General features: G+C 51.9%; 1 protein-coding gene across 1 annotated transcript in view; it reads right to left on the reverse strand.

Moving 5' to 3' along the window:
- LOC119107246 (Down syndrome cell adhesion molecule-like protein Dscam2) overlaps positions 1–16,503 on the reverse strand; it is a 170,112-nt gene that overhangs the window by 12,822 nt on the left and 140,787 nt on the right. Inside the window, exons 18-22 of the mRNA XM_037230662.1 lie at positions 11,737–11,877; positions 9,918–10,065; positions 7,500–7,648; positions 6,782–6,910; positions 4,927–5,060 (exon numbers count right to left, since the gene is read on the reverse strand). Of these exons, the coding sequence (XP_037086557.1) occupies positions 4,927–5,060; positions 6,782–6,910; positions 7,500–7,648; positions 9,918–10,065; positions 11,737–11,877 (701 nt within the window). The remainder of the gene's footprint in view (positions 1–4,926; positions 5,061–6,781; positions 6,911–7,499; positions 7,649–9,917; positions 10,066–11,736; positions 11,878–16,503) is intronic.

The following is a 16,503-nucleotide window of genomic DNA, read 5'->3' on the forward strand; positions in this document are numbered from 1 at the left end:
CGTTTTCATTGTCAAAGCACGTGCAATGGATGCTCCAAAGGCTGCTGAAAATTTTAGTGCAATTGCACAATATTCTGGAGAGGTACCCTAAAAAACCTTAGGGGGTTGCATCGATCCCTCCTCCCTGTCAGGGCGGCGCTAAAATCGCGATTGAATACGAATACTCTCCAAAGAATACAGTTTGGAAACCGATCCAGATTTCAATGACCAGGCGTTTCAGATACATAAAGCCACCTGATGCTGTAACACTGTCAGGATAGAACGGACCATCATGCTAGTAAAAAAGGTGGGTTGATGTAAGCAAACCATGACCCGCAAGCGCGTGCAAACCACACACCCGTACGTTGGGTGGCTCTCTTTGGAGCGATGTCATATCTTGGCGTTAAGAGAAGGAAAAGATGTACAATCAGCTGTGCGGTACAAGCAAACGTATCGCCCGCAAACCAGTTATCGATCATAATAATGTCTGAACTGTGGGCCTAGCAGTAGCGTACCCGGCATTGTCCTACGTCACCTCCCCGCGAATTTGGTATCATATACAAACAGCCGCCTAAACTTAGAGACACTTGGGCATGAAAGCTACATGGAGCTGAAATCAGTTCATCGTTACCGATGCGTGGCCAAAAGATTAGCGTCGCTCCCAATACTTTGTCATGATAGCCATGAACAAGAACATATAAACTCGCCCATCCAGTAGATCAAAATCCCGAGCCTTCACAACCCCACCCAAAGCCAGCGTTCAAAAAGTATCGACTGCACGTTTCTGCGCAAATGCTTAGCAACAGCGCGACCTTGTCGGCTAAACTCATGCAAAGCAAATACACCAATGGACATATAAGTCTTATTTCCAAGGTCCACATGGGCGGCGGGATTGTTTAGTTTTTGTTTTATTCTCATCCGCATTATACAAAAGCAATTACGCCTGTTCCGCATTATACAAAAGCAATTACGCCTGCTATCACCTCACTCGCTGCAGCCCTTGAGCGGTGTCTATGGGTGTGTGACAGGCTGGTGGACTTTTACAAACTGGCACCGGGACAATCATCATTTGGCATGGGCATGCTTCCTTTACGCGACGCCAATTGGTGAACATTAGATGTATGTCGCCGAAGTAAACTGGAGAAAAAGGTCACGCCCATAAGTAGTTTCGTCCAACCTCTTAACATTGCTGAATGGATAGTTAATCTCAGGCATATTCAAAGTTCCAACGCAAGCCACGTATTATGGAGAAGATTGGTTAAAATCTGGATATCACACGTATTATTTGTGTATAGACAACATTGGTAATGACAATACATGCCAATGAATAAACCAAGATTCGAACCTAAGCTCTTTTGGTGCAGTCTGATAAAACTCCATTCCACTTCCAAAGAACAGCAATGTGTACGCGATGTTGACAATCACGTATATAGATCAACAGTCTCCCGTGCGCTTTTCGTATTCAGCATACCTGCTCAACTTCATATCTGCACATATACATACATCCGATATGCCTATATATAAATATATGTATATATATATATATATATATAAATCATTTATCAATACATCATTTTCTCGGTCACCTTCGCGTGGGGTCTTATTGGTCCTGGTGTTGTTGTACCTGTGCTGTGAGTCGTCCGACCGAAACTGAGACCAAGCACACCGAAACCTTGCTATTTTTAATACAAACTTTCCACAAAGTGTAAAATCTGAAATCATTGCGTCCTCTAAATGTTTGACTCAAGAAACGGCTTTTGTGAGGCACATCACAACAAATCACAGACCTTTCCAGGTGTCGTGCGCGGTTTTGTTCACTATATACGGCCGACGGCTACCCATAACGCGTTGCATTAGGTCTTTTTAAAATTCTGATCACATTTAGTAGAGAATAGTGCTGCATGTGAAATGCGAAGAGGATACAAGAGCGATGGCGAGAGAAGTATGGACCTTTAGCTGTCAAGATGACCTGTGCCAAAAGTTTCACGAAAGCAATCGCATCTTTGCAGAAGAAGTCGTTGCAAGTTTCCAGCAATGTAGAGCATGCAAGTAACTATAATTTGCTTCAGGTGCGGCGCCACGGATTTTTAGTTGGGAGGAAGGATTTTCAGGGGCCTCGTGGACAAAATGGGGTCTTCTCATATTAGGCCTTCTAGCAGTGTCATATTCAGCGTAGGGGTACCGAGGTCATATGCTCTTTTATCAAACAATGGCAGGTATTACATCCAAGTCAATAAATGTCGACGATGCAAAAAACGGAATGGGGGCCTCTTATTATCCAGCGAAGGGCCTCGGTAGCCAAAGACAGGGTCTTCTGATGCATAAAGGGAGTTCCTTATACGGAGCAATATGCTTCCGATTCATGAAGGGCCTCCAAAGGGAGCCAAAGGGCCTCGTTATCGCAAGACAGGGCAGCCTGATTCGGAACCGCGGCGATCTGATCCATTAAAGGGGCCTACTGTTCCAAAACTGAGGTATCCTGAATATAAATGATGACCCATAGCCCAGCACAGAGCCTTTTATTTTTAATGGGGGCCTCCCGAGCCGGCAAATGGGACTCGTTAACATAATATTGGACCCTTTGACCTAGACCATGAGCTACATAATTCAAAAAGGTGGCCTTATTATCCAGAAAACGAACCTCTTGATATAGAAAATTGTTTTCTAGTCTAGAGTGCAAAATCTCTTACTTATAGAGGTAGGCTTCGTGATCAAAATAACGCCCCCCCCCCCCCCCCCCCCCGATAAAGGAAGGGGTCTTCTGGGTCAACTTTAATGCTACATAGTTTAGTTTTGGGGCTTTCTTGATGGGAATTTTCGTAATCTACGGTTATTTGCAATGCCTTTAGTTTGGGAAAAAGGTGCCTCCCCGAAAATTTGGGTAAGCAGCAAAAGCATACTCTTGCTTCCTCTACCCACCCTCAGACAGCGCCGCCCCTGAGCTGCATGCAAGCAAGGAAGACAATATGACGTGCAAGTAAGAGCCTAATACTGCGTTACTGACGTGTTATCCGGCGGATAGATTTGTGGCTGGTGGAGTGGGATTAAATTCTTGTGCAAATATCGAGCGGCATAATAGTTAATATGTTGTTCTTCTCTAGCTCCTAACATCGCTTACATTCACGGCGATGTCATTTCTGCACACAGTCATTCATACTATTCGCAACGATACTTTTCTGTACACAGTTAGATAACCTTCATGTTATTTTGATATGCATGAAAGACTAAATTTGTTAACTCTATTCCCACGCGGTAAATGTCTCTTGAATTCTAGTCGGAAAAGAAGACTACACGGCTAAAAAGTTGTTAAAGTCTAACCGAGGTAAACAGTCGGCATCTACGTCCATCATCTTTATCAACGACGAAACTTTTCGGAAAAACACCATCCTACCATAAATGCCATTAATCATCAAACACTAGTCTGAGTGGTTGCAAAGGTTTTACAGCAACAAGTGCAGTTCAAAACAGGTTTTATAAATTCCCGCTGTCTTTTCCGAATGTCTGTTCGCCCGCAAATTGGGAACACATTGCGGTTCGTGGCCAAAAATGTTTCCCAGGTCAAAAAGCACTGAGGGAAAATGCTACACGACAAGACTGAGCTGATGCAAAAGGAGCATATCGTAAAAGCAACACAACAAATGCACAAAACTGGCCTGCGCGAGATAGAGTTGCGGTTTTAATTGCATCAAAAACTTTCTAAATCAAATAGGAATCCCTTCCAGCTGTATTTATTTCAGTAATCTGCTTTTCAAATTTAAAAGTTTCTGAAACTTCACAACAGAAGCCTATCCAACTGGAGCAAACATTCGCGGCCGAGACTTCCCATAAGTCACAGAAACGGCGTTTTTCTGCCAAACAAATGGAAACGGAAGATCTCACAAACAGTGCCGCTCAGGCTGCAACACTGCCGTATGGTCCGCCCCAGAACCCTGCGGCGCCAGCCGTGTGTTCCGCCCCCCAACCCTGCGACGTCAGCCGTGTGTTCCACCCCCCCCCCCAACCCTGCGACAGGTCAGCTGTGTGTTCTTGTCCCCGAACCTCTGCGACCGTCAGCCGGTGTTCCGCCCCAGAACCCTGCCGACGCCAGGGGGGCCCCGGACCCTGGTGTTCCAGCCCCCAGACCCTGCGACGCCAGCCGTGGGTGTTCCGTTCCCGCCAGCCCTGCGACGCCAGCCGTGTGTTCCGTCCCCCCGGACCCTGCAGCTGCTAGCCGTGTGTTCCGCCCCCGGGACCCTGCGACGCCAGTCCGTGGTTCCGCCCCAGGACCCTGCGGACGTCAGCCGTGTGTTCCGCCCCGGGACCCTGACGCCGTGTGTTCCGCCCCGGACCTGCACGCCAGCCGTGTGTTCCGCCCCGACCCTGCGACGCCAGCCGTTGTGTTCCGCCCGGACCCGCCCCCAGCGTGTGTTCGCCCCAGGACCCTGCGACGCCAGCCGTGTGTTCCGCCCCCGGACCCCTGGCGACGCCAGCCGTGTGTTCCGCCCCGGACCCTCACGCCACCGTGTGTTCGCCCCGACCCTGCGACGCTAGCCGTGTGTTCCGCCCCGGACAGTGCGCGGCTTAGCGTGCGCTCCGCGGGGTGAGCTGCGGAGTTGGCGCCGGCCAGATGGGGTCTCGTTCACGCTAAGTGGTTCCACGCCAGATAGCGTGTTTGTGCAAATCAGCTCCATAACCGGCCTAACTAATTACCACTACTTTATCGGTGGCGCAAACATTGGCTAACGAGGCGACAACAGAAGCTGGCCGTTCCCTACATCTTGATGGTGGCAAAGGCTGGATTAGGAAGAAGATAAAGAAAAGAAACATAGCTTGATCATCGCAGGCTAGAAAAGGTTCAGTAATTTTCTACCAACTAACATCCCAAAATTTAAAATCTAGGGAAACATAGACATTGTAAAGAACATCGTCCTTCCATGAGAAAAAAGAATCAGTAACAGACAGGCTTACCTCTATGACTGGGCTAGGCTTGCTTCTCCCCACGTCGTTCACAGCGGACACTCTCAGTTGATACGCGACCCAAGGTCGGAGGCCAGCGAGGGTGACCCGAGCGCCCTGGTCCACTGCAGTCTCTAACCATGTGCCTGGAACGGGTCAACGTGCCACGTAAGGTCTTTCACACAGATGGATGTTTCTGAGAGGTGGAGAAAGGAAGAGTAAAATAGAAAGAGCGTGAGGAGGGGTCTAGCGTTGAGAGATGGCCAGACGGAGACACCATTTGTTTTAAATACAATGCAGTGGTATGATATTATGATAAACGTATTCATGTCATTGAGAATGTTGACGCGTGCTCGCAATGTGAGTGGGTTCGTGTTATGCAAAACAAATGGAGCAGCCAGTTCTGCAATTCAAACGTCGGTGATTCTCAACGAGCAGAGCTCACTGAAAACATACCCTGGTAAAATATCGAGTCGGCGGTGTGCGGGGGCATGCCAAACACTACCCTAAGCCTCAGCATGCGCTGCAATAGACGGTTCGAGGCATCTCGACAGTCGCGTGGCGGGTGACGGCGGCGCCGTGTCGCTCTGCGCGAAGGTGAAAAGTGTGACGTCATGCTGAGCCTGTCACATGCGACAGATGGCAGACTCCCAAGCGGCCCTCGCATCCGTGGAGGTAAAGAAGCATTGTTTGATGCCTACTTTCGTGGAACTTGTCAGAAATTCGTCAAAGGACAGACCCTTTCACAAGTGATCAATATTGCCCCGGCGTGCGTCTTCTTCCAGCTTCTGACAAACACCTATCACCCAACCGCGGGCTGCGCGTCGCGCTGCCTACAATGCTGACACGCTGTAAAACCCAGCCTGAAGTGCCCGAACTCCGCGCTGCATAAGCCACGCCAACATCAGTTTGGCATTGGACGACGTAAAAGGCCACCATGAGCCAATACGCCAATACAATCTCGACCCAATGGAATTCAGTTCACTTTAACGCAGATCGCCTCTCGGATGCAAATCTGCTGCAAACGCTGAGGCAGCACCGAAGCTTTCACAGACGATTCCCGTCACGCAATAAAGAGCCCGGCGGCCGGGCTGAAAATTCTCTGCAGCTTGTTAAATCCGAACCCCTCCCCCCCCCCCCCCATATCCCTTCGTCCCTCTGCTTTGTCCCAGAAACGGCAAAAATGAAAACCCAGACGCCCGAGAAGACGCCTGCGCGTGAGAGATAATCGACGAGTCGGCGCGCTTTGATGTAGTTCCGTCGCGCTTCCGACAGTCTAAAAACGATTCCATCCGGCATAATCTGGACGAATATTCATCGGGGTTCGTTCTCGAGATCCTCTGATGTCTGTGGACCGTCTGTAACTTGAGGCCCACTAACGCCGACTACCGGTGCCTTTACTGCTGCTGTTCACGAGGAAGGACACGGAATGGACGAGGAGAGGGAAACAGCCGAGGATCAATGTCTGGAAGGCCAACGACACCGCGATTCCATTATGGGAGAAGAATAACAAAGAACGGGGTGCCAAAACAGGTTCATCTGATTACGGGAAACGGGCAATCAACGGGCTGCGTCTGACGATAACAAATGTGTCCGAAGCACCGCCACGTTGATCGGCGTTCCGTGACGGTTTAAGCCCATCGATAGAGTGCATCAAAGACTTTTCGCAGCATAACGGCTAACCCGATGTACGCAATTATTCTCTTTTTATGCAACAGACATCCGCGTGGTGAGTCGCTCAGATCAACGTACTCGTTTCCATGGATACAATTCTTTTCACACGCAGCAAGCCATCGCCTTGCTAAACACGCGCTGACACGCTCTTCGAAGCATTTGTTTTCCGAAAGGCACGCGTTTGAGAACTCACCATTGGTTTCGGCTCTTCGGTACTGAACGATGTATTTGACATCTGCTGTGGGGTCGTGACCCCAGGTCAGCGACATCGAGCGGCTCGCCACCGAGACCAGAGCCATGTGGGTGGGCATTGCAGGCGCCTCTGAAACAATACCATCCCACTGACAGCTCGAGCATTGGCCCACCAGGCCCCTGCGCTCATGAGAGCTCTCAGACAGGCGATTCGATATCACAGTTCAGTCTTCAGTTACACGGACCGAAGACAACCTTAATCACCAGCAAATACCGAAAACGGGCGACCAGACATCCTGGTTCTGAGTTTATTCCGATTGATATGCAATATGATCACCATCAACATCACCATCATCAACATATCTTCTGAGGACCTTCCACATGCTGGATTGCCGTCTTTCCCTACCGTCACCTGGGTGCTACTGCACCAAATCTTCCCCCGTGCCGGGGATGGGCCCAACGGTGGCGGTCCGGCGTCGCTTGAAGCAGCGCGTTCTGGCCCAGGAGCGGCACCCCGCCCCCACACCGGTGTCAGCAGCCGGGCGGCGGCCCCGCGGCGACACAACATACCGCTGCCATCCGCCGGCGCAGTGGTCGTTATCAATTCACGGCGCCAGTCCCGGCCGGCCGGCCGTCCCCCCCCCCCCCCTCCCCCCCCCCCGGCCGTCCCGGCCGGTCTAATTCGAGCGCGCAGGGCGGCAGCGGCGAAGGCGGCGCACCTTTCACCGTTAGTTGGGCGAACAGATGATCACGGCCGTAGTCGTTCTCTGCGGCGCAGATGTACTCGCCGCTGTCGCTGATCAGCGCCGCGGAGAGTCGCAGCAGCTTGGCCGTTATCTCGCCGGCCGTCTCCTCCAGCACGGAGACCCTGTGGCAGCGAGAGGAGGCCACACGTGGTGTCGTCTGACGTCTCCTGCAATGCGAAGTCCCTGGGGCAGGAGAGGAGGCCACACGTGGTGTCGTCTGACGTCTCCTCCATTACGGAGACCCTGGGGCAGGAGAGGAGGCCACACGTGGTGTCGTCTGACGTCTTCTCCAATACGGAGATCCCGCGGCACGGAAAGTGCGGGGAGCCGAGTTTGACAGGCCGTCGCGTACGCCATGGAGATGAGAAAGCATTTTCAGCTTGCTCAAGCCGTCCTGTGCAGGAAAGCTGCTTCACGTTCGGCATTGCAAGACGATAACGCTACATGTATAACTGAGGTCACGATGTTCTTGACGTCTGTCAGAGGTGAACAAAAACCACAAATGACATAACCCCACACTAAGTTCACAAGCGCTCGTGTCTGGTCAACTGGACTTGCTGGAGGTTTTTTCTAGGGTCATTGCCGATCGGCGCGCTATAGCCCGAATGTTAGCCGAAGTGCTAGAAGGTTTTGGAGTGTTCGATGACACCTGACATCTCTGAGATAATTTATTAGACAAAAAATAATTAAATTTAGGATTGCAATAAGTCCCGGCGACCCAAGGCTAGGCATGAAGACGAGACCAAGGTTCAATCCGCCTGCTTTTTTTACTCATGGGCTACCTGTATAGGAAAGCTTCTGGTGTTCATTTGGAATTAAATGATAACAGGGACAGCAAAAATATATTTTATAGACTTTTTTATAGGTCAGAGTGGGTCACTGACCGAACATGGCCCACCTCAATTTTGTTTTAAGGACATACCGCCTAGTATAATCTTCAACGTCGACTCAAAAGCTCAACAATCAAAACGATGTCGTGGCAGTTGAATCACCATGACCTTCTTGAGGACAAACAAGGTTATTCACCTTAAATGAACACCAGTGACCTTTTGCATAGAACAGTCCTATAGGTTCAAGGCAGTCGCATGAGGAGGACCGTGACACTTTGGAAGCTCATACGGCATTTGAGCTTGCTTGCCAAAGGTCATATCCTAGGAAGCTCACATTTTGACACAAATTAGTTCACACAGCAACCCAGCTCACCCTGTGAATTTGGTATCTCTAGCTTCCTTGGTTTTTGTTATCTCAGGGGATTCAAATAACGCCCCACCAAAGCGAAGGGTACTCAACCGGCCAACCGGGCGCGTGTTAATCTTCCACCTACCTCAGCTAAATATTCCAGATCCAATCAGTGTTTGGATAGCAAAAGTGCAATCAATTATTCACAAGGCCTTTGTGGGTGTTATTCAAAAACAAAACTTCGTTTTTAGAGGGTTTGCCAGAAGTCTGTTTATCATTAAGCAGAGCATTTTGACTCCATATTTCGACGCCTGATACTCGATCTGCGCTTGATACTGACGCCATCTTGCTTGCAGGTCTGAAACTGGTCAGTCCCTCGCACGAATGCACTTCATGAAGCTGGCGGCGTTTACGACGGTGGGAGCCTGAAGTGTTAGTATAACACACACCATTTTATATTTCTTCAGTAACATTACATCGGATTCTTCGGTCAAAAAGGCACCATTATTCAGCAAAGAGTGGTCGTTGGGAACAAAGAACATTGGGCATCATAAATTAGTAAAGACTTAAGAGGGTGCTCAAATTGTCCTACTAAATGTAACTTATCCCGACGTTTCACAGATTAACTCCAGTAAGACGGCAGCGTAGAGAAAATGTCACAGCTCTCCGCATTCTGACAATTGTCAGGAATAGTTCAAGCATAAACGTATAACTTGTACGCATTTTCATATGCATATCGAATAGTTAAATGGCAGTGTTACGACTAGGAAGCAAAGTGCGAGTGTCACACACTAAGCTGAGCCCATGCTGCATTTGCGCGGCCGACTTTGAGTTTTAGACTGGGTGCCGATCAGATTCTCTGGCGCATGATCTGCGTTCATCATCAGTAAAGCCCTGTCATGGTCGAACACATAATATTACCCCGACCTTCTGATCATCTCAGTATCACGTAGGGATCTTTTTCGATGTGCATCACGGTAGCAGACACAAAATGGGCACCCGAAGCCGGACTGATGCTCTTTGTCCAGTTGCCAGCTGACCTTTCCGCGCCTTTCTGTTCAACACGCGCGTACATACCTTACGGAATTCCTACCAGCACTGCCATACTGCGAGACCAGAATAGGCCCAAACGTGGCCTTGGAGGAAGATAAAAGATCAAGCTCATCACCTCGTGTGAAAGGCTGTTCTGACATAGATTACAGTGAGCCTCACCTGACGTCTTCGGACATGGCCAGGTCACGGCCCGCTCTCATCCAGGTCACGGCTAGGGGACGGTCCCCGATGACGTCGCATCGGACCTCCACCGGCTGGCCCTGAACGGCCCTGAGGACCGGCGGCGTCACCGTGACCCGGGGCGGCACTGTAACGGAGGAGCCCGGCTCAGCGCGGATCGTGAGCTACGGTGAGCGTCGCTGGCCGCTCACGCTCCGGCCCAGAATGCCATAAGATAGGATGTATGCCTCGATCTCTATGTTTGAGATGCAATCCATTTTTGCTATTTGATGACTACTGCACTACATTGCCGAGGGCGCACGGCGTATAAAGAAGACTGGTGTTATATCAAATTAGGCCTTTTCATGTGCCACGGTGCGGCAACCGCAACAGTTGGAGGCATTGAGGACTGACGGTACGCAAGGAGCCTGGGCGCCGAAGAAATCTGCTGTAATGAATAGTCAAGCATCAACATTTTCTAAACGTTACGGCCTTTACCTCAAGGGATTTGTCAATAACGGCCATTCCTGATAGTCTTGGAATCAATCATAGCATTGTTACAGCGCGCCCGACGTATCCGCTGTGTTGTAAGTAACTGGCTCACGGTTGACCAATTTGGACAGACTGTAAACTCATCCTTTCAGAACTTTTTGATTGTAGTAGCGGCTGTTAAAGGTACACCAGATATCTAAGTGAGAAAATGAGCTCATTACGACCTGATGTACATCGCTGCAACACCGCCATCTGCCTGGTATTCTGTGCGATGCTTGCAACATACTCGAAGTTCTCGTCGTTCTCCACCCTAATTTGGCTATACATAAGCCTTGAGAGTGGAAATAACGCTGGAATGGTAGCAGATAAGACTCGAACGCATCGATGATGAGCCAGACCGAACGCATTGATGATGAGCCAGACTTCCACACGATGCAAATATATCCTGCAGAGTCGTCAGCACGTTCAAACTCCCCGTCCCACACGACGCGCAGCTGGCTTCAATAATGCAGTGAGGTTGTTAGTCTCCCCATACACAGGCCATAGCGCGGTTCGCAGTCGCCGACACGGATCCGGATGGCCTGCCGTTACCTTGGACACGGATTTGGATGGTGCGCCGTTACCTCGGACGCGGATCTGGATGGTCTGCCGTTACTCCAGACGCGGATCTAGATGGTCTGTTGTTACTTCGGACGCGGATCCGTATGGTCTGCTGTTACCTCAGATGCGGATCGGGATGGTCTGTTGTTACCTCGGACGCGGATCCGTAAGGTCTGCTGTTACCTCGGACGCGGATCCGTATGGGCTGTTGTTACCTCGGACGCGGATCGGGATGGCCTACCGTTTCTCCAGACGAGGATCTAGATGGTCTGCAGGTACCTCAGGAGTGGACTTGGATGGTCTGCCGTTACCTTGGACACGGATCTGGATGGCCTGTCTTTACTTCGGACGCGGATCTGAAAGGTCTGCCGTTGTCTCGGACGCAGATATGGATTGCCTGCTGTTACCTCGGACGCGGATCTGGATGGTCCGCCGTTACCTCGGACGCGGATCTGGATTGTCCGCCGTTACCTCGTAGGCGGATCTGGATGGTCTGCCGTTACCTCGGACGCGCATATGGATTATCTGCTGTTACCTCAGACGCGGATCTGGATGGTCTGCCGTTGTCTCGGACGCGGATATGGATTGTCTGCTGTTACCTCGGACGCGGATCTGGATGGTCTGCCGTTGTCTCGGACGCGGATATGGATTGTCTGTTGCTACCTTTGACGCGAATCTGGATGGTCTGCCGTTACCTCGGACGCGTATCTGGATGGTCTGTTGTTACCTCGGACGCGGATCTGGATGGTCTTCCGGATGGCGGGCGACACGCCGTTGGCAGCCCGGCACGTATACTGGCCGGCGTCCGTGGCGTTGGTGGTGGTCAGCACAAGCGAGCCGTTCTGCTGTTCCGGGGACGTCGCCGGCCCTGAGGACGGACCCACGCGCCGGCTTCAGACCAGCCGCACGACAGGGCTTTACGAGAGCACTGAAATGGTCGCGGACGCGCCGAGTGACGCGGAGGATGGGTCATGTCGACACCCATCACCACCCAAACCGCTCGTCGCCATATGTGGCGCCGTTCGTTCTACATCAAACGCTATTAAATCGATACATTTATCTTGAATCGTACACAAGTAAGAACACAATATTCGTTGGAGCCTACTCGTTTCGCGGCAAAGTGTGCCACAAAACAAGGTAAAAAAAAAAACAGAAATCCAAAAGCCAAGAGGTTTATCGTGCTGACTTGTCAGGCAAATGAATTTGAAGATTGGTAATGTCTGTTCCACTATGAATTTACCGTAGTTACGTAATCTCACGAAGACGAGCTGTGACGATATTTTATGCCACACAGCTTAAATCAATATCATCAGACGATCTCAACTCACGCCACAAAACTCGGAACTAGAGCGCAAAACAGAGATTAGCCCCGCTTACGCGCCATTAATTCCCCATCGACCCTAATTGCCCACGACGCTTCACAAGCGTCCAAAGCGCCTCGATAGATGACTGCATCTCCCGCCGGATCTAGCCCGGCAATAACGCCGAGTCTCGAGGCCCGTGCCGCCCGTCCGCTCCCTTCGTCTGATGCCGGGTCGGCTCGCGACAAAAAGACTGCCGGACCCATTTACACCCTCCCCGGGAGCGGGCTCAGGCTGTCAGCCGAGCAGCGTCACCGCTGCGCTCTGGCCGCGGCGGCGAGGCCCTCACGCGTGGCGCGGCCGCCAGCGCCGGCGGTGATTGCCGCCGGTCTGGATTATCAGAGCGGGGGCCCTGGTCAGCTGGGGTGACGGTCCGGGAGTCGGAGCGCTGCGCCGGACAGTGAAGAAAGGCGAGACGCGGCGCTGCGCCGGACAGTGAAGAAAGGCGAGACAGGGCGCTGCGCCGGACAGTGAAGAAAGGCGAGACGCGGTGCTGCGCTGGGCAGTGAAGAAAGGCGAGACAGGGCGCTGCGCTGGGCAGTGAAGAAAGGCGAGACGCGGTGCTGCGCTGGGCAGTGAAGAAAAGCGAGACGCGGTGCTGCGCCGGACAGTGAAGAATGGCGAGACAGAGCGTTGCGCCGGACAGTGAAGAAAGGCGAGACGCGGTGCTGCGCTGGGCAGTGAAGAAAGGCGAGACGCGGTGCTGCGCTGGGCAGTGAAGAAAGGCGAGACAGGGCGCTGCACCGGGCAGTGAAGAAAGGCGAGACGCGGTGCTGCGCTGGGCAGTGAAGAAAGGCGAGACGTGGTGCTGCGCCGGACAGTGAAGAAAGTCGAGACAGGGCGCTGCACCGGGCAGTGAAGAAAGGCGAGACGCGGCGCTGCGCCGGATAGTGAAGAAGGACGAGACAGGGCGCTGCGCTGAACAGTGAAGAAGGGCGAGACTGGGCGCTGCGCTGGACAGAACAGACAGCGGAGCTGGGATGCCGTGCCAGATAGAACACATAACGGCAGCATCGCCTACGATAGGACTAGGGTTAACCGTCAGAGCCGAACAGTGCGTTCGTCCTCTTATGTAGCCAGCGGCGTGCCCAACACGTACGCAGCATGAGAGCCTCAGGACACTATTTGAGCATAGTCAACGAGAACAGAAATACACGATAGGAAGAGGGGTACCGGGAAAGAGAGAGAGAGAGAGAGAGAGAGAGAGAGAGAGAGAGAGAGAGAGAGGGGGGGGGGGAGAGAGACAGACAGACATACCGACAGACAGACATACCGACAGACAGACATACCGACAGACAGCCAGCCAGACAGTCAGACAGACAGACAGACAGACAGACAGACAGACAGAGAGAACAGATACTACAAATCCGTAACTAAAGCAGTAATTTTCCGTGATGTGGGCCCATTCCGACCCATATTTTGCATGCTGGGGGCGCTCTTCGTCCGTCGGAGCACCGACCACGACGCAGTGCGCACGGCGGCGAGGCGCCGCTCCAAACAGTGCGCGTGGCTTCAATTTCAGGCTCATTCAACATTTATCATGCCTGTCAGCGCTGCAGTCTTCCGGGCAACACTATTCAGCGATGCAGTCTTCCGGGCAACACTATTCAGCGGTGGCTTTCCAAATGCGCCCGGCTGCCAGACGCCAATTGCGCGAGCCAGCAGCAGTGCGTCTTCTGCTTCGCACTTGCCTAATGATCCCAGCCTCGACTGATATCGCCTTAAGCTTTCCGGAAATAGCTCTCCAGACGAGGCACGCTGTTCTTACGTATTACGTTTGAGTACTGCAACGCTGTCCAAATGCTCGCGCGTGCCAATGGCATGTTCACGAAAATGCTCACAAGCAACATCACAGAAATCATACATCATATCTGTGCCTCACCTCTAGTGTTATGTATCTACAGCCCTTACGTATTATGGGTTCAGTATCTATAAGCATGAAGCATCGACAACCCAGACGTACATAGGACAAGCCGTGGAGTTCGAATTATATAATGTGCTCTTGTGTTGACATTGGAGCCGGTTATTATCGCCATAAGAACTCACAATTCGCAAAAACAGACGCAACATGTCCTTCTTTTCAACATCCCGAGAACAAAAGCAGGCTCAGAGGCGTAGTTTACTTTTCAGTTGGGGGAGGGAGGCTTCAGCTTCCCCCCCCCCTCACACTCCAACTTGGGCTTAAGCCTCCCCCCCCCACGCCTCCGACTTGGGGTTCAGCCCACCTCCGCCCTCGGGAAAAAAGTGGGCCAAATTAGGGGAGAAATGTGTTCGTGGGCATATTTCCAGGGTAGTTTGTAGTTTTTTCACGTTTCGGCCTCCCCTCCCCTCCAACTCATTTCATGAAACTACGCCCTTGGGCAGGCTATTAAGAAGGGTAAGGTTAAATGGGTAGATGCAGGAGAATACCGGATGGTGAGATGAGGAAAGCGTACATAGGTTTGCATTACCTGAGGTTCATTAGTGAATGGGTCACCAAGCTCAATCGGCTGCCAATAACTAATGCACGACAAGAATGAACAGCAACACAGGCTAGGAGCACCGAAAACATCCCACAGCATTGGAAAATACGCTTCGAGGGGAGTCGTGACAGCGCATCCATCAGCGCGCCGCTGCACGGTTCCGTGCAATCACTGACCACGTGGCGTGTATTGAAGATCTCAAAACAGTTACCACTGCGCCGCGTTTAGTTGGACGACAATTGAACGCGACAGCTTCAAATGAGGTCGGGCCGGGGCACATAAGTCTTGTCACCAACAATGGTCATCATACGATTTTAATTGCGCCTTTTGGAGAACTCCAAGTTGTAAGCATCGACACACTTTTTAATCAACTGAAAACTTTGTGGCGTTTCGCGGCAACTGGCGAGAACTTCCGTCTTCCGTGAGCTCTGCATTGATGGCGGCTAGCTCGGCGGCCCGACACTGCGGCAAGGAATCCCCGTCCTCAGCGCTGAGAGTTTCGTCTGAGCGCGGCGGCAGCCATAGCGCGCGGAACAGGCGAGAGACCGGGGCAGAGAAGCGGCAGCCGCCTTATCGCTCCCAGACCAGGCGAGCTGACCTAAACAGCTTGCAGTACACATCCACCCGCACTCTCCGCCTCGAACGCTGGATGGACTGCATGGACTGCAGCGTCAATGTGGTGAATACGCGACTCTGAGTACACTACGCAGCCTTATCATAACATAGATTGATCTTCCTCCATGCACCTTCAGAACACTGTAGACAGGTTCACACCACATCCCGTCGTGTCAGTGGTCTCCGCTTCCGTGTAACACACACACACACACACCACACACACACACGCACACACACACACACACACACACAACACCACAACACCACACACACACACACACCCACACACACACACACACACACACCACACACACACACACGCACACGCACACGCACACGCACACACACACCACACACACACACACACACACACACACACGCACGCACGCAACGCAACGCAGCACTCACGCAGCACGCACACGCACAGCACGCACGCACGCACGCACGCACGCACCCTCTGGCTGACAGACAACCCAAGGGCTCCGCGGGACTCAAGGGACCTGTATTCATGGCACTGGTGTCCGACGACTAGGACGGCACACACCGAGTCGACTGCAGGCGCTGCCAGCAGTGACGCGACATCAAGAGCACGTCACACGATGGCGATGACACATCGTGAGACGCGTATCTTATGCCCGCAATCTGATGCTCGCATATCTTCACGCGGGCATTCCCAGAAAAAATGAATGCCTGAAGTCCCTCGACCTTACCAAAGCCAGGCCGGAGCCCATAACTGAGGTGCGCTGTCTACAGCGACGGCAAGAGTTAACTGGCATTAGACGTCTCATTGGGATTGATGCGCTGAGTCAGGCAGATACTGCGAGTAGGCACACTTCCGTTTGGGTCATATCAAGTCAACTCGATCGAAAACAGACACCTCTTGATCCCGACCTGCTTCGATTCTGGCACAACTTAGTGGAGATGGAACGTTTCTGAGAGCTACACACACAACAATACGTAGCGACTGGTGGCTATTACATCCGAGCCAGGCTGCATTATGAAATCGCATTTTATACTCGCCTAACATCCCTAAATCTTCATAATGCTGTACCTATA

Source organism: Pollicipes pollicipes, unplaced genomic scaffold, assembly GCF_011947565.3.
Source record: "Pollicipes pollicipes isolate AB1234 unplaced genomic scaffold, Ppol_2.1 Scaffold_6686;HRSCAF=7923_pilon_pilon_pilon, whole genome shotgun sequence".
Classification (NCBI taxonomy): domain Eukaryota; kingdom Metazoa; phylum Arthropoda; class Thecostraca; order Pollicipedomorpha; family Pollicipedidae; genus Pollicipes; species Pollicipes pollicipes.